At 48.7% G+C, this 23941-nt stretch overlaps 2 protein-coding genes across 2 annotated transcripts; one reads left to right on the forward strand and one right to left on the reverse strand.

Moving 5' to 3' along the window:
• Nucleotides 1-249: 249 nt before the first annotated feature.
• On the reverse strand, nt 250-12992 carry appl1 (adaptor protein, phosphotyrosine interaction, PH domain and leucine zipper containing 1). The gene is made up of 22 exons (XM_068742272.1): nt 12899-12992; nt 12355-12453; nt 12219-12278; nt 10986-11057; nt 10752-10839; nt 10580-10621; nt 9772-9830; nt 9238-9384; nt 8253-8335; nt 7982-8143; nt 5861-6049; nt 4487-4529; nt 4356-4412; nt 3879-3970; nt 3522-3701; nt 3182-3234; nt 2014-2188; nt 1822-1858; nt 1610-1750; nt 1485-1535; nt 1336-1401; nt 250-851 (listed from the first exon to the last, which is right to left on the reverse strand). The coding sequence occupies exons 1-22, from the start codon at nt 12950-12952 to the stop codon at nt 699-701; spliced, it is 2103 nt and encodes a 700-aa protein (XP_068598373.1). The 5' UTR covers nt 12953-12992; the 3' UTR covers nt 250-698.
• Nucleotides 12993-15207: 2215 nt separating this feature from the next.
• On the forward strand, nt 15208-23173 carry il17rd (interleukin 17 receptor D). Its single transcript, XM_068742002.1, has 14 exons — nt 15208-15345; nt 16192-16246; nt 16939-17061; nt 17616-17734; nt 18093-18213; nt 18473-18517; nt 19106-19257; nt 19595-19660; nt 19844-19898; nt 20604-20714; nt 20934-21118; nt 21198-21313; nt 22311-22544; nt 22777-23173. Exons 1-14 carry the CDS (start codon nt 15208-15210, stop codon nt 23171-23173), a joined length of 1917 nt encoding a protein of 638 aa, XP_068598103.1.
• The last annotated feature ends 768 nt before the right edge of the window (nt 23174-23941 follow it).

Below are 23941 nucleotides of genomic sequence, written 5' to 3' on the forward strand. Positions count from 1 at the left end.
GCCCCCCCCACCTCGGAGTTCAGACAGCCATTAGCCGAGGTAAACAAACGTCTCCCGTTTCGCACGCCGCTGGGAAGCCGACATGGCTTCATTCGGCATCGGACAGAAACGGGGCCGATGATGCATGAAAGGGATTTTTATTCTTTTTATTAGTTTTAGCTGCAGATCTGAGCACAAGCCTGTTAAAATGTTAATCGACCATCAGCCCTTACCGCCGCTAAGAGGCTGACCCCCCCCCCCCCCCCCCCAAGTCTAATCTGGGACCCTCAGCAAGCTCTGATTGGCCCTGGTCGTTTCAAACAGCCCTACTTCTGACAGCAGATCCTGCGGTGAAGTGAATGAAAACTCCATGGATGGAAGGTAAGGCTCCATCCCCACTGCCTTCATCCTCTTTCCCCACCAAACCGGACCGTCCTGCTGCAGCTTGTGGCCCGATTCTCAGCCCCTCACCTTCACTTTACACAAAATACACGTTTAAACGGGTTAATGGTGGCAGTAGCAGTACGCACTGCGTGACACAAGTCAATGCCTGCTGCCCCCCCCCCCCCCCGGGGGTTGGTTTGCTCCATTTAATATGTTCAGTCTAAAGGAGGGGGGGTACGACTCTGGCAGTCCCAGACCCCCCTGGTGGTGTGTGACGCTCCCCTCTTTGGATTCCTGAACCCTTTGAGGGTAAAACAAGCACACACTGCTTTCTGTTAGGCTTCAGACTCCCCTCTCTTCTTTCCCTCGTCCCCAGCATCGCTGTATTCTGATTGGCTGTTGCTCAGCATTAAGACCTGCCCATCAGAGCCAGTTGGGTTAGCGGGGCGGCTGGAGGCGGCGATCAGACGACTCTGCTCCTCCAGATCCTGGAGAAGAAACGGACACAAAGCTGAACATCAAAACGGGGGGTGGGTCCGTTCGTCCATCCGTCCCCCTCTCTGTCCCGCTGTCCCCCCCTCTCTCCATCACTTCCTCTGTCTGTCTATGCGTCCTCCTTTCCCTCTCCCCGTGTTGTCCCTGTGTCTCACTGTCCCGTACAAGAAATCGTCTCCCGATTTACATAAAGCTCAACTCTGACAATGAAGACACGATCTCCCATGATCCTCTGGTTCGACCACCCAGTCCAGAGCGACTGAACGCACCGGTCTTACCGGGTAAGGGTCTGATGAGGACCTTCCTCAAGCTGCTGCAGTTTCAAGCCCCCCCCCCCCCCCCCCAAGGGAGGAGCGCAGCGGGAGGACTAGAGGCGAGCCCGCTGACCACCTCGCCACCGTGAATCGGAGGCCTGTTATTGATCGTACACGTCTGAAGCGCGTTCAGGAAGCTCTCAACGTTGGGGTCAAAGGTCACCTTCTCTATCTGCCTCTGTTTGCTGAGCTCCTCCTGCTCCTTCTTCTTCTCCACGGCTTTACGATCCTACGGAAGAACAGCGACAATGAGCGACCGCCACCCCCCCCAACCGAAGGGGCCGTCATGCTAGTTCAATCGGCGCCCCTCACCATCTCGGAGTGGAAGGCGATCTGCCGGGCCAGAGCGACGCTGTCACACATCTGAAACACGCATTTAAAGACCGTCAGACGGAAGCGGCGTTACAACGTGGCAAAGCGAAGGCCGTGCAGACGACCTTCTCTCCGTCGTCGTTGGACTCAAAGACGTAGCAGACGAATCGGCCGTCTCCACGTCCAGCCGCCGTCTGCAGGACGAAACCACACAGCCTCTTGTTGTCCGGGTGAGAGGAGCACTGCAGCACGGCGGTGAGGGGGAACTGCAGGGGAGGAGCCTCGTTAGAACATGGCCGACAGCAACGCCTCCTAAGCAGAGCGACAGCCGTCTTACCCTGAGGCGAGTCACCTGAGTCTGAGGATCGATGAGCCTGAAGGGGAAACACACAGATCAGGAGCAGAGGGAGAGACTCGTTACCTGATCGGTCTCAGGTAAACCCAGGCAGAGACTAAAGTCTGCAGGGTGGAGCTCAGAGAGACATTGTGTGTGTGTGTGTGTGTGTGTGTGCGGGGCGACGGCTCATACTTCAGGCAGTCGCAGGTAACCAGCAGGTGGGACTCCGTCATCCTGAAGACGTTGTGGATGGCTCTGGCTGCCAGGATCTGCCTCATGGTCTCAGCGATGATGTCTGCCGAGTCAGCAGTCCTCACCTCCATGGATCCCAGAAAGCGAACGATGAAGAGTTGGTGGAGGATGGAGTCTGAAAACACGGAGCGGCTTGATCTGGGTGCTGCGTCCCGCTTCAGCAAGGACAAGGCCCAGTAGTACCGGGCCGAGCAGAACCGGACCCGGCGCTCCTGCTCCAGCCCACTAATACCGGCCTGAGCAGAACCGGACCCGGTACTTCTGGCAGTGTGGGCGGATGTTAAGTCTTGCCGGAACGGGCTGGGTGAGTCTTTCAAAGCAGCGAGTAGCATTAGCAGCTAACAAATGGGTTCGCAGCCCGATTTCATCGACTCCACAACCGTCTTGTCAGCGGAGAAAGCAGTCGCACAACACCAGAAGGTCAAAGGTCACATTTAGGATTCATTTTAGTCATGATTGCCCCAATTAAATTATAAAGGAGTAATCCATAGTTAATAACACATTTATTAATAATAAATTCCCGTTTATCTGGATTTGAGGTTCAATAATTTGTTGAATTTTTATGTATAATTAAATAAAAATAAAATGTTGAGTCAAAAAATGTGATTAAACAGGTCAATTGCTCGTTTAGATCAAGCGGACGGAACAAAAATACACAATGACTCAATTCTGAGGAAGAAATGATGGAATCAGCCTGTAAATGTCCAAAACGACGACAACAACAACAAAACCGCCTGCATCAGACGAAAGCTGCTGATGGGTCTGCAGCGTCGCCGTCTGTGACCCAACTGAAGCCGCCTAACGGAAATGGGCTCCATGCAAAGCTGATCTGGGAACAGCCAGACCGATGAAGAGTTGTGTTGGCCACGCCTCAGAGACTGGAAGCTGCGGTTACTTTATACGACAAAGTACTCGTGGGGTCCGTTTATTGGCTTCTCAGGATGACTCCGCGTTTTGGTTCCCTCTGCTTGATCTCAAACGGACGTTGTTCTTGACTACAACGTCTTCCTCATTTCTTTTACGGTTTCTTAGCGCCAGACGGTTGCCGTGGCTGCGATGTCATGCCAGACGGTTATTACCGTGGACTAACAGAGGACAAGAGGAGTACCTTCACTGTCTTCTGATGCACGGTCTCCTGACTCTCCAAAGGGGTTACTCCTCCTGTGGACGTGGACACACACACACACACGATAAGAATGGATGTCCACAGTGACATGGACTGTCCCCAGACGGGGGCAGACAGGAACGGGGGATCCCGAGTCGTTGGACACCAAGTGAACATTGACGTGGCGCAAAGATTTATCTCGTACAATGTAGTCAAAATGGTCGTCTGCGTTTGACTCCTCCCATTTCCCCCAAAATGAAATGAACAGGAAGCCCCGTCGTCATAACGTTGTTATTTATGTCCATTTATCTCCCCCCACCCCCACACACACACACACACACACCTGCTGGGCTGTGCTGCCGTCTTGCTCTGACCCGAGTTCTCCTCGCTGACCGGGGAAATGATGTCAAACTGTACGGGCGTGTCCGGAGCAACCAGAGCATCCAATGACAGCACAGGTAGAGCAGGCGATGGTTCAGAGCCCACGGAGCTGATGCTGCTCGCTCGCCCAGCACGCCCTTGACTGGAAAGAGAGAGAGAGACTCATGACGGGAACCAATAACGGCGCGACGCTACGTAGATGCTACAGCATCACGCCGAACAGACTGGAGCAGCACGATGTCACGACACACGGATCAAACATCTGGAAGAACGACTCACATGATATCATGTTCCACTGATTTATCACACACACACACACCTGCTGGGCCTCATGCTGTCGTGCCTCTGCTGAAAGGACGGCGATGGGGTCACGGCTTCCAGAGCGGATTGGTTGATCCTGGCGGCCAGCTCCTGCCGCCGGGATGACAACGGCGTCAGCTTCACGTTGCGTCACGGCGTTTAGCTAACATTCAGTCCGTGTTCGTCTTCGATGCTTTACGCTCGCTCGCACCAGAAGCTTCCCGCCAAGACGACTTCAGTTCCAGCTACTGCTGCTCTTATTTTGACACTATTCACCGTTGGTATGACAACGTCCTCTTCCCTGCCTTCCTCTTTCAGTCCTACCGGGGTGTTCGTCATCTGGGAACTTCAATGCTACGAGCATTCTCATTGGCTTAAATTGTTAACGTTATTAAGATTCCCTGTTCACTGAAAAATAAGGCGCCAAACTCCCCTAAAATGTTCGATGGATTTAGATGCACACATCAAAGGCCACGCCCTGCCAACAGACACTGACCTCTGCATTCTCACTCAGGTAGATCCTCTTAGAGATGTTGTTGATGGTGGAGATCCACTGGGGGAGAGATCAGAGAGTGAGGAAGAGGAGCACAGCATGGCCGACGGTCATGTGACCGCAGACTACTTTACCTCCTCACAGGCCTTCCTGCTCTCCGACTGCAGCGTGACCACTCTGAGAGGACGGAGAGAAAGACAGTCAGACGGTACCAACGTCCTCTCAGCAAGTCCACTGTTATTTACAAGGCTGCACAAACGGCCGGTGGAAAAAGAGGAAAGTCTTTAGACAGGAATAAGAGACAAAAAGGTTTTTGGTATACTATCACAATCAATCTCACTCAAACCAATAAAATGGAAGGAAAGGAAAGCAGCGTTGTACCGGCCCTCGCACCCGGCGCCGCGCGGGCTTCCACACCTTAGTTAGTTTAGATTCCTCATCTGGATATGAGATTAAGATTTAAGATCAACTCACACTCTACTTCCTGCTGCCAGCAAAAGGAGCCACTCACTGGGGTCAAATGTAAAACAATGTTTGGTAACTTTTCATCTTATTATTGATCAAACAAACGAACAAAATATGAAATTTCCTTGCTTCTAAATATTTCACATTTCTACAACAAAGGAGAAACGACTTGGAACAACATAGAATCACAGGGCGGGCTCAGAGAATGTTGAGGCACAGAGTGTGCAGAGTTCCTACAGGCAGGAGTTTAAGGCCTCCAAACTTCATGTAATATTTAGATGAGCTCAGGAACAGCCCATAAAGAACAGGCCCGGCAGCCGCAGCCAAGCCCTACATCCCCAAGGGTTAGGGTTAAGGGTTAGTTAGCTAACCCTTAACCCTAACCCGATCCCTCCATAGTCGACAACTAGAGGCCGATCGCTAAATTGTGTGTTCTCGCCAAAGTTGACGCACATAGTCGCCTCTCACAATATCAATCAGGTTTTCAGAAACAGCAGAGCCCAAAACCTGCAGCTGTTAGTGGTGAACGGCTCCATAGACCAGTCGAAGGCCTTTGACACAGTCGACCATCTCATCCTGGCAGATATATCAGGCTTTCATTATTTATCAGACAGAACAGTGTGTCCAGGCCGCCGGGTCTTTTTCCTCCTTCCTTCCAGTTTTAAAGGGTGTGCCTCAAGGCTCTATATTAGGGCCATTGTGGTTCACAATTTATGTGAATGATCTTCGTGATGATCTGGCTAATGCGGTGTCCCATTTTTATGCTGTTTGTTCATATTTTTTAGGTTTAAAAATCGCTTGAGTATCTGAAGTCAGCCTTTGATACTAATCTGTTTGACTCATCTTACGTTGGTGCTGAATGCAGATCAGTAAATAAGTTCTCTCTTTACCAGGATTTAGTTTTAACCGAAATCCTTAGGACATGTCAGAATCACATTTGATCACCAAGAATAACTTGCTTTCTGAATACTACCCCTGAAAAGTCACAAATATGGCGGAGAAGATGACATGTTTGTGGAAGTTACAAGTAAAGTCTCTCTTACTTCTTCCCATCAAAGGAAATGACCTGGAAGCAGAAGCGCCGGTCATCACAGTCCACCGCCATGACGGAGCAGTTGTCCAGGTCCGTGACCAGCCCACCGGCCACCTCACCACGCCCCTGCTGCATCAGATTACCCCCATGTGTGAAGAAGTACCGTCGCTCCCAGGACGACGACACCAGCCCAGTCTTACTGGGAAACACAAGAGGCAAGTTCACTCCTCCTTGCAAACAGGGGTAGAAAGATTCTGATTAGCATGAAGAAATCATTTAAAGTCAGTCAAAACCACATTCGCAGTACGCTTCAACAGGGAACAGAAAGACACGCCAATCGCCCAGGCAACAGAAAGACACGCCAATCGCTCAGGGAACAGAAAGACGCCATCGCCCAGGCAACAGAAAGACACGCCAATCGCTCAGGCAACAGAAGGACACGTCATCGGTCAGGGAACAGAAGGACACGCCAATCGCTCAGGGAACAGAAGGACACGCCAATCGCCCAGGCAACAGAAGGACGTCATCGATCAGGCAACAGAAGGACGTCATCGATCAGGGAACAGAAGGACGCCATCGATCAGGGAACAGAAAGACGCCATCGCTCAGGCAACAGAAAGACACGCCAATCGCTCAGGCAACAGAAGGACACGTCATCGCTCAGGGAACAGAAGGACACGCCAATCGCCCAGGCAACAGAAGGACACGCCAATCGCTCAGGGAACAGAAAGACGCCATCGCTCAGGGAACAGAAGGACACGCCAATCGCCCAGGCAACAGAAGGACGTCATCGATCAGGCAACAGAAGGACGTCATCGATCAGGCAACAGAAGGACGTCATCGATCAGGGAACAGAAAGACGCCATCGCTCAGGCAACAGAAAGACACGCCAATCGCTCAGGCAACAGAAGGACACGTCATCGCTCAGGGAACAGAAGGACACGCCAATCGCCCAGGCAACAGAAAGACACGCCAATCGCTCAGGGAACAGAAAGACGCCATCGCTCAGGGAACAGAAGGACGTCATCGATCAAGGAACAGAAAGACGCCATCGCTCAGGGAACAGAAGGACACGCCAATCGCTCAGGGAACAGAAAGACGCCATCGCTCAGGGAACAGAAGGACGTCATCGATCAAGGAACAGAAAGACGCCATCGCTCAGGGAACAGAAGGACACGCCAATCGCCCAGGCAACAGAAGGACGTCATCGATCAGGCAACAGAAGGACATCATCGATCAGGGAACAGGAAGACGCCATCGCTCAGGCAACAGAAAGACGCCATCGCTCAGGCAACAGAAAGACGCCATCGCTCAGGGAACAGAAAGACGCCATCGCTCAGGCAACAGAAAGACGCCATCGCTAAGGGAACAGAAAGACGCCATCGCTAAAGGAACAGAAAGACGCCATCGCTCACAGCTACCGTTTTTATGTAAGTTATTTATTGTCATTTATTGTCATTTTGCATCAGTGGTGTAATTTATTTTAGATTAATTGTTAGTTTGCACTGGCGGTGTAAAATCCTTTTATTTTTGTTTTTCTAATGTTACGTTGCATCAATTGTGTAATTTAATATTGGATTTATTTTTATTTGTATTGTTAATTGTGGATGATTTATGTACGAAGGACTTTCAACGGAAACAAGCCCGCAAGGGCTTTTTTGAAATGCTCCTCTTAGACAGGATGTTTGACGTTATTTGTACTGTAATACATGCTACTGTGTGACTGTACTTGTACTCTAACATTCTATCTAATAAATATATTCATCATTCATTACACCCACGAATAAGCGAGCTTTAGATTACTTTTAGTCGGGTACGAGTCCTTATTACAGCAGTAATTAATGCAATCCAATGTACGTGTGTTTCAGCTTGAAGCTGAAGACAATGTCTTTTCTAACGGGTTATTCTGCTTCCGCTGGACGGAGACATCGTCTGACATGCTCCCAAACCTTTTCTTTGTCATCAAGTGTTGTTATCGCTGATATAACACAAGTTGTTCCACTTCCTACTGTTCTTTCCAAGACGTTCAACTCTGGCGCCGTTGTTTGGCAGAACAGCGGAGATCAGAGTATGCATCACGAACTGTGATCAGAAAACACTTTGATTGAAAACGTTAAGGGGTGTGTCCTACTTTCGGATGTACAGGTAGCCCTGTTTCCTCGTCAGGTTGCGACAGACAGGAGAGTGGGCCGGATCAGGGTCACATGGTGCATACGTCGAGTCACATGATTGCTCCATATCCAGGATGGTCTGCTGCATCCGCCCAACCTCCTCTTCCATCTCCCGACGCACGCTAAACGCACACGCAATGTTTTCCAAAATTAACTGAGATAAAGGAACTAAACGCATCCATCTAGATCAGACTGCTCTCAGGGGTGCAAGGCCGGAGACGGGGTTCTTACTTCTGGACACTGGTTCCTATGGTCGTCAGGAAGTCCTCCCACTGCTGGGTGAGGTTTTCTGAGCCCAGCTTAAAGAAACTGATCTGCACAGAAGAAGCAAATAAAGATGAAGATACGTGGACAGGCTGCTGCAGACTGGGACGGCATGAAGGACACGTCCCCGGAGAAGGACAAGTTTCAATGGAAAAGACTTTTCTACGTAGTGCAGTCGGCTGAAGTTTGACCCATCCCTGGCATCCAGGGGGCAAAGTGTGTGTGTGTGTGTGGGGGGGGGGGGGGGGGGTTAACCATCTTTCAAGGTTACAATGGCTTGTTTCACACATCTGTGGACATCTTGTAAACTTGAGGTCCATAGATTGGACCTCAGAGAACTTGTGTCCTGTCCTTTGCATCGTCCTCCCCAACACTAAACTCTCCTGTTTCGCCGACTGCACACTTCACTGCTGTCCTGCAACTGTCTTGCATGTCCTGAACTACTCTGATATACTTCTCTGCCACTCCAGACTGCCTCATGCAGTACCACAGTACCTCATGCAGTACCACAGTACCTCATGCAGTACCACAGTTCCTCTCTGGGCACACTGTCATAGGCTTCTCTAGATCTACAAAGACACAATGCAGCTCCTTCTGACCTTCCCTGTACTTCTCCATTGCTAGCCTCAATGCTAACATCGCGTCTGTGGTACTACTGAGCAGCAGTACTCGGCATAAAGCCATACTGCTGCTCACAAATACTTACTTCTGTCCTTAGTCTAGCCTCAACAACCTTTTCCCATAGCTTCATCGTACGACTCATCAGCTTTGTCCCCCTATAGTTTCCACAACTCTGTACGTCTCCCTTCTTCTTGAAAATGGGCACCAGAACACTTCTCCTCCATTCCTCTGGCACCTTCTTCATGCTGCGGGTCCACTCCCTGCTCTTCTTGTGACAAGAACATAATCACAGGCTGAAAAGGTAAGTGTGTGTGTGTGTGTGTGTGTGTACCTGGGCTTGCATGTAGCCAAGCAGTGGCTCGAGCAGAGCCATCTTCTTTTTGTACTGAAGTGTGTTTAGCGAGCAGAAGTAGTGCATCATGGTCTGGTGCTGTTTCTTGCGGGAGGTGTACACATCCTCCACAGCCTCCGCTCGCAGCTGTGACAAGAATTATTCAAATGTTGGGGTATTATCGTATAAGCAGATCAGATCCTGTCGTTTTCAGACTGCGGAGCGTTTGACAGCCTGAAAACACCCGAGTTCAGGAAACCTGAATTATAAAGGATCACAAAACACAGCCAGCACTAAAAAGTTACGTGCGTGAGTGTACGTGTTCAATCTTTGGATCAGTGCACAGCAAACGCGTCTCCTATTCTTTGTGTTCAAGAATATTCATTTAAACAAAGTTCACCCAAACGTAATAAACTGTCTTTAAAGTCAAGCTTGATCAGTAAATCCCTGGAAACCGATTACACCGGTCTATTTAGCCTCCTGTAAACTAAGGGAGACATGAGCACCGACGCTAAAGGTCGCTCCAGCGCTTACCCGGTCGTTGTCTTTCCTCTTGGACAGACGGCTGTATCTGTTAATGGCCGTGTCGTGATCTGTGCAGGGAGACAACAGGAGCATCAAAGAGTCAAGAGAAACAGTCCACCGGTGGATCTGGAGCAGCGCCTCGCCGATGCCTGACCTGTTGGTTCCTCCTCACGTTCAAGAAGAGATAGTCGTACGTACGACGACAATCATGGACTAATTTACAATTCGCATTTGGATTTAAACATTTCCAGGTGAAAACGTTTAAGCTGAACTAAAGGCAGGGTTTGGAGATTCTCTTTTATTGGGTCTCCTGATGGCCTTTGATGCTTTGCAGAGATTGCCCCATTGCTGGAGTCTGTCCCAACAGTCAACGGGTGAGAGGCGGGGTACACCCTGGACAAGCCGCCAGTTCATCCCAGGGCCACACAGAGACAGACATTCATGCACACACTCACACCTATGGACAATTTAGTGTAGCCAACTCATCTAATTTGCATGTTTTTGGTGGAGGGAGTAAGCCGGAGAACCTGGAGAGAACCCACGCGGACACGGGGAGAACCCGGAGAGAACCCACGCGGGCACGGGGAGAACCCGGAGAGAACCCACGCGGGCACGGGGAGAACCCGGAGAGAACCCACGCGGGCACATATTTACATTACATTTTGTAGACAAGGAAGAATGGCAAAGAAGTAATTCGATTCTGAAGCAGATCCAAATCACAGTAGAACCCAGGACATTGTTGAGCCCCTCTTATAGTCTAAAAAATGACAAATGTATATCGAATAACTACATTTTAAATATTAAATAATTAACTTACCATCACTGGATATTTGGAAGACTTCTTTCAGAGTGAGGATCTCTGCAGAGCCAAAAGATAGAGATGCGTGTTGCCTCTGATCACGTAATCATGTTTAGAACGCGTCTGTCAGTGTCTGTCTGTCTGTCTGTCTGTCTGTCTGCGTGCGTCTGTCTGTCTGCGTGCGTCCTACCCTTCAGGTCTCTCTCTTTAAACTGAGTGATTGGAAACATCATGGCATCTGCGAGCTGCGTGGATAAGACAGCATGACAGGAACTTAACTAGAGAGAGAGAGAGAGAGAGAGAGAGAGATTCGGGTAAAGACTTCAGACCATGAAGACCCGTCCAGGGTGTCTCACACATCAACAGGACATGAGTCTGCCTGTACGTCTCCTCCAGGGACAAATCGGGTGGATTCGTTTCTCACCTCATCAATGACTTTTGCAAACTGCTGCAGGGTGGAGCTCATCACCTCGTCGTCCCCCCCCAGGGGAAAACGCTGAATACAACAGTAGAAATATAGATTGGACGGCTTTCTGTGAGGACAGTATGTATAAGCTGAAGCAGTAACTACAGCGAGGACATTGTGCACGTTCTCCCGCTTCAAAGTAATCGCAGAAACAGAATCTAAAAGAAATCCAGGAATCACATCGCATGATTTTGTAACACTTGTATGTTATTGCTGCAAATAAGTATTTGAACCCCTGAGAGCGATCAATGTGAATATCTGGTACCGAAGCCTTTGTTTACAATGACAGAGGTCCAACGTTTCCTGTAGTTCTTGACCCGGTTCGGACGCTGCAGCAGGTGTTCTGGCCCAGTCCTCCAGACCTCCTCTGGATCCATCAGCTTTCGGGGCTGTCGCCGAGCAACAGGAGTTTCAGCTCCCTCCAAAGACTTTCCATTGGATTTAAGCGTGGAGACGGGCTGGGCCAGTCCAGAACCTTGACATGCTTCTGATTCTGATGGAGCCACTCCTTGGTTCTCCTGGCTGTCCTTCGGGTCATTGTCACGTTGGGAGACCCAGAATCAGAATCAAAATCAGTTTATCGTCAATGAGGGTTCACAGATTCGGTGAAGCCGTGCAACAAGCAACAGTAATAGATGCTAGCCACAGCGTTATGCTAGCTCCAGCGCTATGCGGTAGCATACGCCCTAGAATAGCCTCGACCAGTCTTCAATGCTCTGACTGAGGGAAGGAGGTCGTTGCCCAAAATCTCTCCTTCGTCCAGTGCAGAGGACCCCCCCCCCCCCGAGCATGACGCCTCACCCCCATGCTTCACAGTCAGGATGGGGTTCTTGGGATGCACTCGGGTGTTCAAACAATTATTGGCAGCAATAACACACAAATAAAATATTTTTAAACCACACTGTGATTTCTGGATTTCTTTTTATTTTGGATTGTGTCTCAGTGGAAATGCCCCCCCCCCCCCCCGATGAAACCCCCAGAATGAATGACTTCTACGTGGGAGAACTTGCAGGGTGTTATTTTGCTCCCTGCATGGCTGAAACACGTCAGTGTTCTGGTTTGATGCCGCCATCAGGCCGATGGCTGCTTGCTAGCGTGATGGCGCTGCGGTTACGCTGCCAGTAGCTCTTCCTGATTAATGTCCCGGAGAGGACGTCCACCGTGGGTTGTGTCCTGCAGCTTCAGTCCTACCTGTTTGTCATATTCTTTAAGCAGCTTGGAGGTCAGGTGTGTTGCAGCACTCAGCTCATTCTTAAAGAGAAAGGGGGCAGCACTGAGCACCAGAGGCCGGCGGCACACACCTGTACGACATTGTTTCAGCGTGTACCTGTGCATCATAGATCCTGTGCATGGCCTGGTAGAGCCGAGTGCAATAGCTGGACGTGGCTGCAGTGTCCTCCTCAAATACTCCCAGCAGAGACCGCGTCTAAACACAAAACACGAAACACTGATGACAATCAAGTCCAGGTCGAACACCTGGTCGAGCTATAAAAGCCAGGAGCCCCCCCGGAGGAGCCCCCCCGGACCACGCCCATCTGGGCCGGTCCGGCAGGTTAGCTTCAGGAGCAGCCTCGGCTCGCAGGCAGCCAACACTTCACGAGTCAAGCTAAGTGGCTACGGAAGTAGCCAATGAACTATCCCGTTAACGACTTTCTGTACGATCCGACACGCTTACTAGCGGGAATTCCCACCAGCGAACGGGTCCGGTCTTCAAGTCACATTTCGGTGCCGGAATTCAACCGTCAAATTAGATCTAAAGTGTTCGCACGGCAGCTCCGCTTCACTGGGCCGTTAGCTACTGTTAGCTTAGCCACAGGCGCAGCTAGGGCTAGCGTTAGCATGCCTAGCCAGGAACAGGAACAGCGCGTTACCTGCGGACTGTCCTCCATCGTCTCGTCGATCGGGAGCTTCTCTATCCCGGGCATCGCTGCTGATCGGTATCCGAACAACCCGATTGATCAACTGTCTCTGTTGTCGTCTCCGCTACAGAACGCCCCCCTCCCTGCTCTGAAGGTTCCGCCCATCATCATCATCATCATCTTCTCCTCCTCCTCCTTTGTTTCCGTGTTTAGTTCGCGCAGGCTCCACCTGGCTGGAGCAGGAGATCTAGTGGGCTCCCTGAGAGACGCACTAAAAGCTGGCAGGACCTTCACTCTTCCATTTGACCAATGACGCCAATGTATGCTGATGATTCAACATTGTGTGAATCTAATAGTGTTAGTGTTATAAATGAGGCACTGCAAAGACAGCTGCATGGCGGGCGAGGCTACCTGGGCCAACAACAACAAGTTGGTTTATACACTAGCAAAACTAAATCTATGCGTTTCGGATCCAACATGGCGTTACAAGATGCAGGGTTAACCTGAGAGGGAATTTCTCTGCAGCGTGTAGATGAGGCGGAATTGATGGGCTTGACCCTGAATGAAAATTGAAGCTGCTCTTCTCACATTGATGAGATTGTAACCGAGATGGGACGGGCTACTTCTGTCATCAGAAGACAGAGTCGTCAGTTAAACGGGGTTTCCAGTCGCTTGTTTTACCTCACATGAGTCAAATTCAAGGCCCGGGGGCCAAATGTGGCCCTCCAAGTCATTTTTTTGTGCCCCCCCCCCCCCCGAGAGCCGTGTGCAGACATTTGTTTTTGTAAAATGCTGCATCTGTCACACATGTTCTTAACAGCCCACATTTGTTGGTTGTTCTGCAGTTCTGCTCCTCTCAACTGTGACAAAAGAGTTTTGAACAAAGTTAATGCCATAACTTGTTAGATTATATTTTTATTTATTTATTATTTAACATTATTTACTTGAATAAATTTGATTATTGATCGATGGAGTAGTGTGGTTTTCTTAACCTGATCAATTGAAATTATTTGTTATAATAACAGCAATAATCTATCCATATATTTTTGCTACTATACAATTGAATATGCAATGTTTGTAACTTAAGTAGTGAACTGATCAAACGGAAAGATTCAGCAACATGCCAATAACAATAGCAACACGCTGCAGTCAGGAAATCAATAATCTGCTGGCGGTGACTATTGAAAGTTGTTTTTTCCAGCATGTGCTGAAATGTTGATCACGGCTACATATAGCGCTCAGGATCAGCACTGGACAGCTCCATAGGTAGTCAGATACATATGGAGCTGTCCGGTGCTGATCCTGAAGGTGACGTCTTTTCCGCGGCATTGACTCTGGGAACGTTCTTTATCTTTCCCACTTCGGTTGGTTTTTTTTGCTTTGCTCATGTCCATGACAAGACAAGGTGGTGGCTTTTTGGTTTTGCTTTGATTTTGTATCGATTATCTTTGTTCCTGCGTGATGATTGCATTTGAGTGGAACGTTTCCACATTATTAGATGTGTTAATTTATTCCCATCACAAACTTTGGTTCATACTTATGATTTTTCTCATTTACAGTGTGGCTTTATCTCTAACAATTTTTAAGTTACAACCTTTTCAAAAAGTGATATCAAAACTGAATATTTTATTGTAATTACTGTGGCGGCTAAAGAGTTAAATAAAAAAACTAATAGTTATTTAACAGCATGCTAAGGAGTAGTTACATTTATTTTACATTAGATTACATTACATTTAGTTACCTTTTTTACTGTTACGGTTTACATTTGGCCTTCGGAGGGCAAACATAATGCTAATGTAGCCCTTGGAGAAAATGAGTTTGACGCCCCTGATCTACCTCATCAGGTCACGTGCTCCTCAGAAGGACAAGGACACGGTCATTCAACCACGCAATGGCAGACGGTCCTATAGTCGTCCCTGCACCGTGGACATGAGCAGAGCAGGAAACGCTCTTGTGGAGCTGCTCCTCAGTGGAACAGTAGCCGTAAGAAGCCTTAAGAAGCCTTAAGAATCCTTGAGAATCCTTGAGAATCCAGCAATCCAGGTTAAGATGAGTCTCAAGAAAAGACCAAGTAGGAATTTAGTGCATGTTTTATGGGGCAATGTTCACTATTTCAAATAATGTTTGTTTTATTTTTATTTATTGGTTTCATTTGTGTTTTTTATTTCACTTTCTATGCACGTATTAAAATAATGTATGTGCTATTTCAGTGATGGATCCCGGGAAGACCGGGTATCTTTTAAACACGCACGCACACACCTACACGCACGCACACGCACAGTCTCCTCCTCTCTCTCGGACTTGTTTGGACTTGAGGAGGAATGGCGGCGTCTCGGAGAGTCTCTGCGCTTCTTCTGGTTCTGGTGTTCCTCTTCTGCTTTGGATCTCCGACCTCTGGCAATGGGAACCCGAACCCAGACCCGGACCCGAACCCGAACCAGAAGCGATGCGCTGTCAAGGTAAAACGGATTCAAACGTCACCGAGTCGGTTCACGTGTTCGTGTCTCCGGTGGACGCGCGTGATTTGCAGCAGTCGTTTGTTCGGTTGTCTCGTGAACGACCTGTCTCACCTGGAGCTCCGGTACCGTCACACCGACACCATGAACGCGCGCTCACTCACCGTCTCACCTGGAAGGTGGGCGGGCCGGCCGGGACTGGAAAGGTAAAGGTGGGACATGTCTCAGGTGTTCTCTGCGTTCTACTTGCAGAGAAACGTGGAATTATTCAAGCTGACTTTGACCTGCTTGGATCTTCGGTGAAAGATTTGCTGTGGAAATAGGGACAAAGGGAACACCCCACAGTGTCCTGACTAGACACCCACAGTGTCCTGACTAGACGTCCACACCGAGGACATTCACTGTGCCGGCTTTAAAAGTTCTACAGCTCTGAAGTAAACCACATACTACATGTGTGTACATCAACCTGCACTTTGCCCTCTCCCGAAATCAGGAGTGCTGCACAGTGTGTAATGTTGTGTAGCACTGCAGTGTTTTCTCGTGGAGCAGCACGTTCTGTCTTCTGCTTGTGGCTCAAGTACGCCTCAGGTCGCTGGAGCATCCTCAGGGACCTGGTTTTCTCAGGGCGGGAGGGGGACCAGCCCAGTCAGGAAGTTCTCTCTGCCTGCAGGTCGTCTGCCTGCCCCAGAGTGTAAATGTTAGCAGTCGGGGTGAAATCTACTATTAAACAGTCTCAGGTTGATTCTACTGTAAACTATGTGTGTGTAGAATGTGGAGGCGTAAGTGTAATGAGTTGTGGGGGGGGGGCACATTGATCCTACCCTCATGTGATGCATTTCTTTCTCTCAGGTGCAGAACGCCGCTGATGGAAGTCAAAGGTTGGCCCCCTCCTTGAGAGCAGACAGTGAGTTCCTTTCACGTTTCTTCATTTAGATACAGACTTTCCTTTGTTTGTTGGAATCAAGTTTACTTCAAGTACACGTCAAACCGTGGGACAAATCCATGCAGACTAGTATTTATCAGTCAGACCAGAACCAGGGTTGTGGTTCTGTCGGTCCAGAGACTCTGCAGATCCACTACTGGCTTTCAGGCTCGTCCCTTGTCTTCAGAGACCTCTTGCAATTCTCTCTATAAACGCCACAATTTTGTTTTTGCTCCAATTTTTCATGAGTTAAAATCAAAGATCTGAGACTTTTTTTATGAACACAAAAGGCCTATTTCTCTCAAACGTTGTTCACAAACGTGTTTAAATCTGTTGCACACCTGTGCAGTAATCCTGCTGTCTAATCAGCATCTTGAGATGCCACACCTGTCAGGTGGATGGATCACCTCGGCAAAGGAGAAGAGCTCACTAACACAGATTTAAACACGTTTGGCGGAGGGTGAGGGGCGCAAAATGTTGTCTTCTTAACAGAAAACAATGAGAAGCGATGGTATAAATCAAGTCACAGCTCAGACGGGCTGAGGTTCTGCGGTTGCTATGGCTCATGTTGCTACGAGCACTGGACTGCTGGCCTCAGAGCTCCGGGATAAAGGTTTCTAGGTGATGTCAGGCTGTTGTTGTTGACCCACCTCTACGTCTCTGTCTTTCTGCAGACTGTTCATTCATCTACCCATCTGGGAAACATGTGATCCACGAAGTCACCAATGTCTCTTTCAGCCAACTGGCCTGTCAGGATCAGGCTTCCGTGGTCATCCACTGGTCTGCCAGTCCACTAGGTACCTGGGTGATGGGTTTCCTCTGCGTTGATCAGACCAGAAGATTAAGAGACACAGAGAACAGAAATATGAAGTCAACACTGGAAGTTAAGCTGTTTCGTATCCGGAATGTTCTGATGTTATGACCTAGTGTTGTATCAAGATCACATCAACCGAGACCGAGACATTACCGGGACAAGTCCAAGACTGTATGTGTATATATATATCTGTGTATATATATATATATATATATATACTGCATGTAGAGAGACTATACACATTTGTTTATCAAACAGAAGGGCTCGGAATGAGAAGAAAAAGACTTGGGAGGGAAGGGAACAAGGAAAGAAGAGCTAAAAGGAAGCAAGGCAGAAAGAATATAGGTACAAGGAAATAATAGAGAGGATTGCATTAATTAAGTGAATAACAAACGTAATAAAAGGAGAAAATTGATTAAACAGACAAGACAGAGTGACAAAGAGATGAGTGGAGGGTGGAGAGCCAGGAGCATGGGAACAATGGATGTGGAACGATATAGGAAGACGGTGAGCTGTAATATGTTTCTGTGTCCATAGGGATAGAACACATTAAAGGCTTCAGAGTTTATCTGGAGGACAAGAATCCAGAAGGGAAATGGTGTCAACATCTCATGCTCAAAGACCCTCGGCAGCTCAACTTCTCTTACAGGAACACGGTAGGGCCAAAAATAATCCAGATTCAGATTCAAAAAGAGTTTTGCGCTCTCCGAGTGCTTTTCTAGTTTGATGCGTGTTGAATCAAGGCAACTGGAATTGCAGGAAAAGCTTTCAGGTTTGGGTTCTCTCCTGGGAAGTTCAGATCTAATTTCCAAGACTATTAGAAGCAAATGAGACACAACCATCAGTAACGGCCATGTGGAACGTGCATACCTGTAAGCACACCTGATCACGCTGCATGCCCGGTAGCGTAGTGATGTAGTTTTGCATTTCATTACTTGTCGTTATTTTATGTTTCGTGTTTCCATTTCACAGCCTTTTCTACGCTCCTATTGACATATTGTTTCTCCCATGCAGAAGCTGAGCAGTCAGCCGTTCAGTGGGCTGACCTTCGACGCTGACTACATGGTTCGCGTTGTTCCTGTCCCAACGTTAATGAATGACAGCTTCTTCCCTCCGTCTTTCCTCAGGACCAACTGTGAGTTTCACAGTATCCTCATCCAACATTCATAGAGAAATGTTGTCTAGCCGTAGTATGTAGTGTCCTCTGAGAATGTAGTATGAATGTATAGAACAGTGACTGAAGTATTAACTGTACCCCCATCCTCACCACCTTCAGATCAAGTTCATGTGCCCCATCAGATTTCTCTGATCCCCCCCCAGTAAAGATGAGGCTGTATGATGGGAACTGGACCGGACCCATGAGCTGTCTAACCTTCTGTGTGCTCTTCTTCCAGCTTGTGACGTCCTCCTGGGACCAGACAACCTGGTCTGCAAATCATGTAGGTTCCAGAAACAGAACTAGAACCACGAATAGACAGTCCAGACTTGGATGTTCAGCAATGCTCCTCATGGAGTTTCTTATATAGCAATTACTGATGCCATTCTTTAATTTTTTGGTTATAAGAGCTACAGAGATGCCTAGGATAGGTTTGCTTTCCACATAGAACCTTGCTGATCTGAGACCTGGAACTGGATATCCTCTATCTCACTTTAAACATCTACCAGGAAAAAGATGCCTTTCAACAAACAACTTTTGATTGTCGAGCGTTGACTCTGTCAGACACCCTGGACATGAAACTTGAACAAGTCCAGTTTTTGCTCTTAATGATTTACCATGACCTGGATGACTGAGAACCGACACAGGCAAGATTGACTTTGTTTACTGTCGCCAGATATGTTAAGACCTCAGGTAAACATTTTCCAGGTAAGTGGAAGGTCTTTAATAGGAATGAATTGCAAATGAAAACATGTTGATTTTTACTGTCATTCATACTTTTAAAACCCATGAGTGGAGACTCAGCTCTGTGCTCTCAGGATAATCATCAGTACGTGCTTACAGTACAACTGGAGGTGTTCTCTCTGTTCAGTCTGGAAGACAAAGACCCTAAATGTGTCCCAGTTTGGGTCCAACCTCCATGTGATGTTTGACCAGGCTCCTGTGCCCTTCGGCTTCCACGTCTACTTCCTGTACTACAAACTGTGGCAAGACAGACCCTTCAAACTGCAACGCTGCAAACCAGTAAGTAGTAGATACTGGTTTGCAGTAGTAGTTTCCTGTTTTGTTTACTTTAATGGCTTACTATCCAGGTCAGGAATTCACAAATATTTTTCAGATTCTCATTTCCAAAGAATCTGACGGGTTTTAGAAGCCAGTGGTTAAAGACAAAGAGTACCATTGTTGTTTCTGTGGCCTGTCCATCAATACTTCTGAGTCTTGCAAAGAGACGCTTCAACACGAGGACAGAGGACAGAGGAAATGGACATGGACCCCAACCCTTGAGGAATATGTCGACACTGGAAGCACAGTGCTCCGGATGTGCTCCTTCCTTCAGCTGTAACGTGCTTGCTGTCTGCAGGCCGTGAATCAGGCCAGAACCACATGTGTCCTCCAGGATGTCACTCCAGGGACCTACAGTATAGAAGTACGTGAACAGAACACGATCCAGTTGTCAACTGGTTTTAAACTGGGTTCCACTGGATCTGACATTTTAACCTAAACATACAAAATGATTTCAAGGATAAATGTGATCATTTTAGAATTCAGAGTCCGATTGATTTGTTTTCATTCAATTCACTGTTTTCAATTTTACTCTCGCCCGAGTCAGCTGAGAGATGAGGGGAACGCAACCAAGGGGCAGACCCGGTACCACGTCAGCCCGGGTGAGACAACCACACACACACACACACACACCCGGTACCACGTCAGCCCGGGTGAGACAACCACACACACACACCCACACCCCCGGTACCACGTCAGCCCGGGTGAGACAACCACACACACACACACACACACCCGGTACCACGTCAGCCCGGGTGAGACAACCACACACACACACCCACACCCCCGGTACCACGTCAGCCCGGGTGAGACAACCACACACACACACACACACACACACTTGAGGCATAGAGGAGAGAAAGAACGGTTAAAAAATATGCCTTTGGTTCTGAGATATATGGAATCTGTGTATAATTTAAAGTAGTATTGCTCTTGTCCGGCTGCACATTATTATTTTTTTGAATTAGTCCAGATGGAGTTCCGTGTTTTGTCATCCATAGTGACTGGCAACTCCCCCCCCCCGTGTCAGAAGCAGACAGTCCATTAAGCACACTATATAATGAGCTCAAAGACTTCCATTTTTGCTGAAACAACATTTTCTCAATAGCAGATACTTCCGGCCGATCTTACATCGTTGTACTGTCAGGAATACAAGCGATAAATCAATAGGTGATTTGATCTTTTTACTGAACCATTGTTGAATACGGGGGTTATTGATAATCGAGACGTCGTACAAGCCGCCATGCTTTCAGCGTATTCATTGCTACAGGCTTAGTCGTTGGTTTCTTTATTTGTTTCACCTGCAGTCCCCTCCCCCTGGGCGGGGCCTATCCGTGCCATGGCTATCACAGTTCCTCTGGTCATCATGGCTGCGTTCGTCACTCTCTTTACCGTCATGTGTCACAAGAAGCGACAAGGTGAGAGCAGGATTCACCCCGTTCTCTCCACTAATGAAACGCAGCGTGTGACTGCAGATCTTCTATCAGCGGACCTAGAAGCTGTCATCACTTCTCCTCCTCTTCCCATCATGCACCGCTCCATCCTTCATCATCATCATCATTTTAAAAATCTGCTTTATCACTGCTAACGATCAAAACCAAGAGACAACCGACATCATTTTAGTTCCTGCCCATTAGAAAACATCTACAGCGAGCTGGGTGAGGAAAGCGGCAAGTCGTCCAATCACAGCGCAGCATTGAACACAGAGCGGCCGGGGCCCCGTCCCAGGGTCTTCATGTGCTACTCGAACAGAGACTGTAGCGAGCATACCGGCGTTATCCAGAGCTTCGCCTACTTCCTGCAGGACTTCTGCTGCTGTGAGGTCAGACGGGAAGGACATTCTGTTCCAGTCGAGCAGCCACTTAAAATGGAAGGTGCTCACCCCTTTCTGTCCTGCTCAGGTGGCGTTGGACCTGTGGGAGCACCTGGAGATATGCAGAGAGGGTCAGATGGCGTGGCTCAGCAGGCGGCTGGATGAAGCTGACTTCATCATCACCGTCTGTTCTAAAGGCCTGCGGTACTGCAGTTCCTGCTATGACCAGCAGATACTGCTAAAACACTCTTTCATGAATAGATTGTTTCCTTTAGAAGTTATGTACCGAGTACTTCTGTTTTTCGGTATGTGAGCGTTCAACCTGGCAGCCAAGTTGAAGGTTACTTTGATCGACACACCTCCATCCGAGCAGCAAGTGTGACCTCATTAATAAGAGTTCTTAAACGAGTCTTCCCTTGATGTAAGAAGGCGTGTTGATGCTGCGTAATGACACTAGGTGCGTTTACATGGACACATTTAATCGGATTAAAAGCCTGACCGGAATAAAAATGCTTCATGTACACACCCAAATCGGATTAGTCTGACCCGATCAAGATTCTATCCCGATGGAGAGGGGTGGTTTATACCGATTGATGATCCGATCAGGGCGCATGAAAACACTTATTCCGATGTTTCGGTACAAGCCGTCCTTACTGGGCGTGTCTGTGACGTCAGCTACACGCGCTTCTGCTATTCCCGGAAGCTGGTTGAAGCAGAGCGAGCGAAAGACAGAACTGATCAATATCTGAGACAAACATGTCGCCGGAGATATTAAAGGAGGAAAGTAACAGCACAAACGGGGAAAACGCGTGAAATAACGCTGACGTTTCAAGCAGAAAGGGGCGGAGCCATGTTTTGTTTACAACGGCAGTCGCTACAGCTTCTAAATAAATTGCGCATGTCAAAATATTTTTTTCCCGATGGAAAGTGTGATGTATGAACACGCAAGTCCTAATCGGATCAATATTTTAGGGTCCGTGAACACAGTGCATCCGATCACAATTTTAATCCGAACTCTGATCGGATCGGCTGGAAGCAGCTAGCTTAGCGTTTTAGAGACTAACGGAAGTCAAAGCGAGGCCCTGCTTCACGCCGTTGGCTTCCTTTCCACCATGCTGGTATCAAAGCTGAAGCGGCTGACCAGGGACGGACGGACGGAGGAGACTTTAACTAAGCAGCGTCTCATTGTCTCTGTCCACAGCTACTACGTGGAGAGGAACCGACGCAGAGGAAAGACGCCTGTCAGTCGCCGCGGTAACAGCATCAGCACCAGCAGCTCTCTGATTGGTGGGTCCGGCAGCGACCTGTTCGTCGTCGGCGTGGCCGTGATTGCTGAGAAGCTCCGACTGGCCGAGGGGACGAGCCGCTGCGTGACGGTTTACTTTGACTACTCGGCAGAGGACGACGTTCCCGTCGTCCTGAGTCCGGCTCCCAGGTAAACACATGAGGGGGCGGATCCAAAGCAGCGTCCCTTGGTTTATCAGGACAGCCTGATGAGTGTACTGGAGGTATTAACCTGTGTACTACTTCTAGTACTACGGACAGTTACATGGTGGAGTGGAGCGGCTCCAGTTTCCAGGTTCTCAGTGGACGCTGACTGTTGCATAGCAACAAGCAGCGTGTAGGAGGGCTGACATGGTGGTGTTCTTGTCCCCCCCCCCCTTTAGGTTCCGGCTGATGCATCAGCTGCCGCAGCTGTTCAGTCTGCTCCGCTCCAGTCAGTCCAGTTTGGCGCTGACCGTCTCCCGGGAGAACTGCTGCAGGAGCAGATCTGGACGTTCGCTTTACCTTTCCATCTGTAACATGCGGCAACACATCAGCCAGAACCCCGAATGGTTCCAGAAACGGCTGGATCCCTGCTCCACCTCCTCTGGGAAACATCCTGCCGATCCGGCTTCAAGCCCTGCTCCAGAACCGCGCTGTTGCTCCACCTCACCTCCACCTGACTCATTACAGGGTGGAAAGGGAACACCAAAGAGGAGCGTGCTTCTCCCGGGCCCCGGCTTCAGCCTCGGCCCCGGTCCCGGTCCCAGTGCAGGACTTCCAGACTTCGCTCTGAGGTAGCCTACCGCCGGAGTTATCTTGAGAGGACCGGCTTGCTGTTGGACTCTTAGAGTGGTTGTGATGGTTCCTCTTGGGTGCCCTGACCCGTTGACAACATTCCTCAAGCTATTCTGGGGACCACTCTGATTATTCATTCCTTCGTTCATTCATCTTTTGACCCGCTTTGTCCGTTACCAGGTCGTGGTCATGCTGGAGCCTATCCCAGCGGGGTACACCCTGGACAAGCCGCCAGTTCATCACAGGGCCACACACAGACAGACAATCATTCTAGGGGATGTCCCCTAAAAGGTGTATTTTTAGGGAGGCCAAAGAGGTGCATGTTTTGAGGGCAGGAATCAAACAGTTCCACCCTTAGGGGGCAGTATTGTAAAAAGATGATTTACCCATGTTTGTCTTGTAGGAGGGGGTAATCAGGTTGTTGTTTGAGCTCCCTCTAGTGTTCTGGCTGTGGGTGTCACTAAATCTTTGGAGGTGTTTATTCAGGTATGCAGGGATTGAGGGGACTGAGGGCAGAGCTGCATTGACTATTTTAAATGCCAATCCCATTTTGAATTGTTTAACCCTGTCTTCTACCCTGAGCCATTTTAGGCTAGCAAAATGTCTAGGAAGAAGGTGGGTCATGGGCCCCAGATTGAGGAGTAGCCGAATCAGTTATACTGGGTGTAAGGGGGGCTGGGTGTATCTGTGTTATTTACAGTATTATTACATTATTAATTTTAATAATAATTTCTCTCGGAGATTAATAAAGTATTTAACGAATCCTCTTGA

Source organism: Brachionichthys hirsutus, chromosome 8 (assembly GCF_040956055.1).
Source record: "Brachionichthys hirsutus isolate HB-005 chromosome 8, CSIRO-AGI_Bhir_v1, whole genome shotgun sequence".
Lineage (NCBI taxonomy): Eukaryota > Metazoa > Chordata > Actinopteri > Lophiiformes > Brachionichthyidae > Brachionichthys > Brachionichthys hirsutus.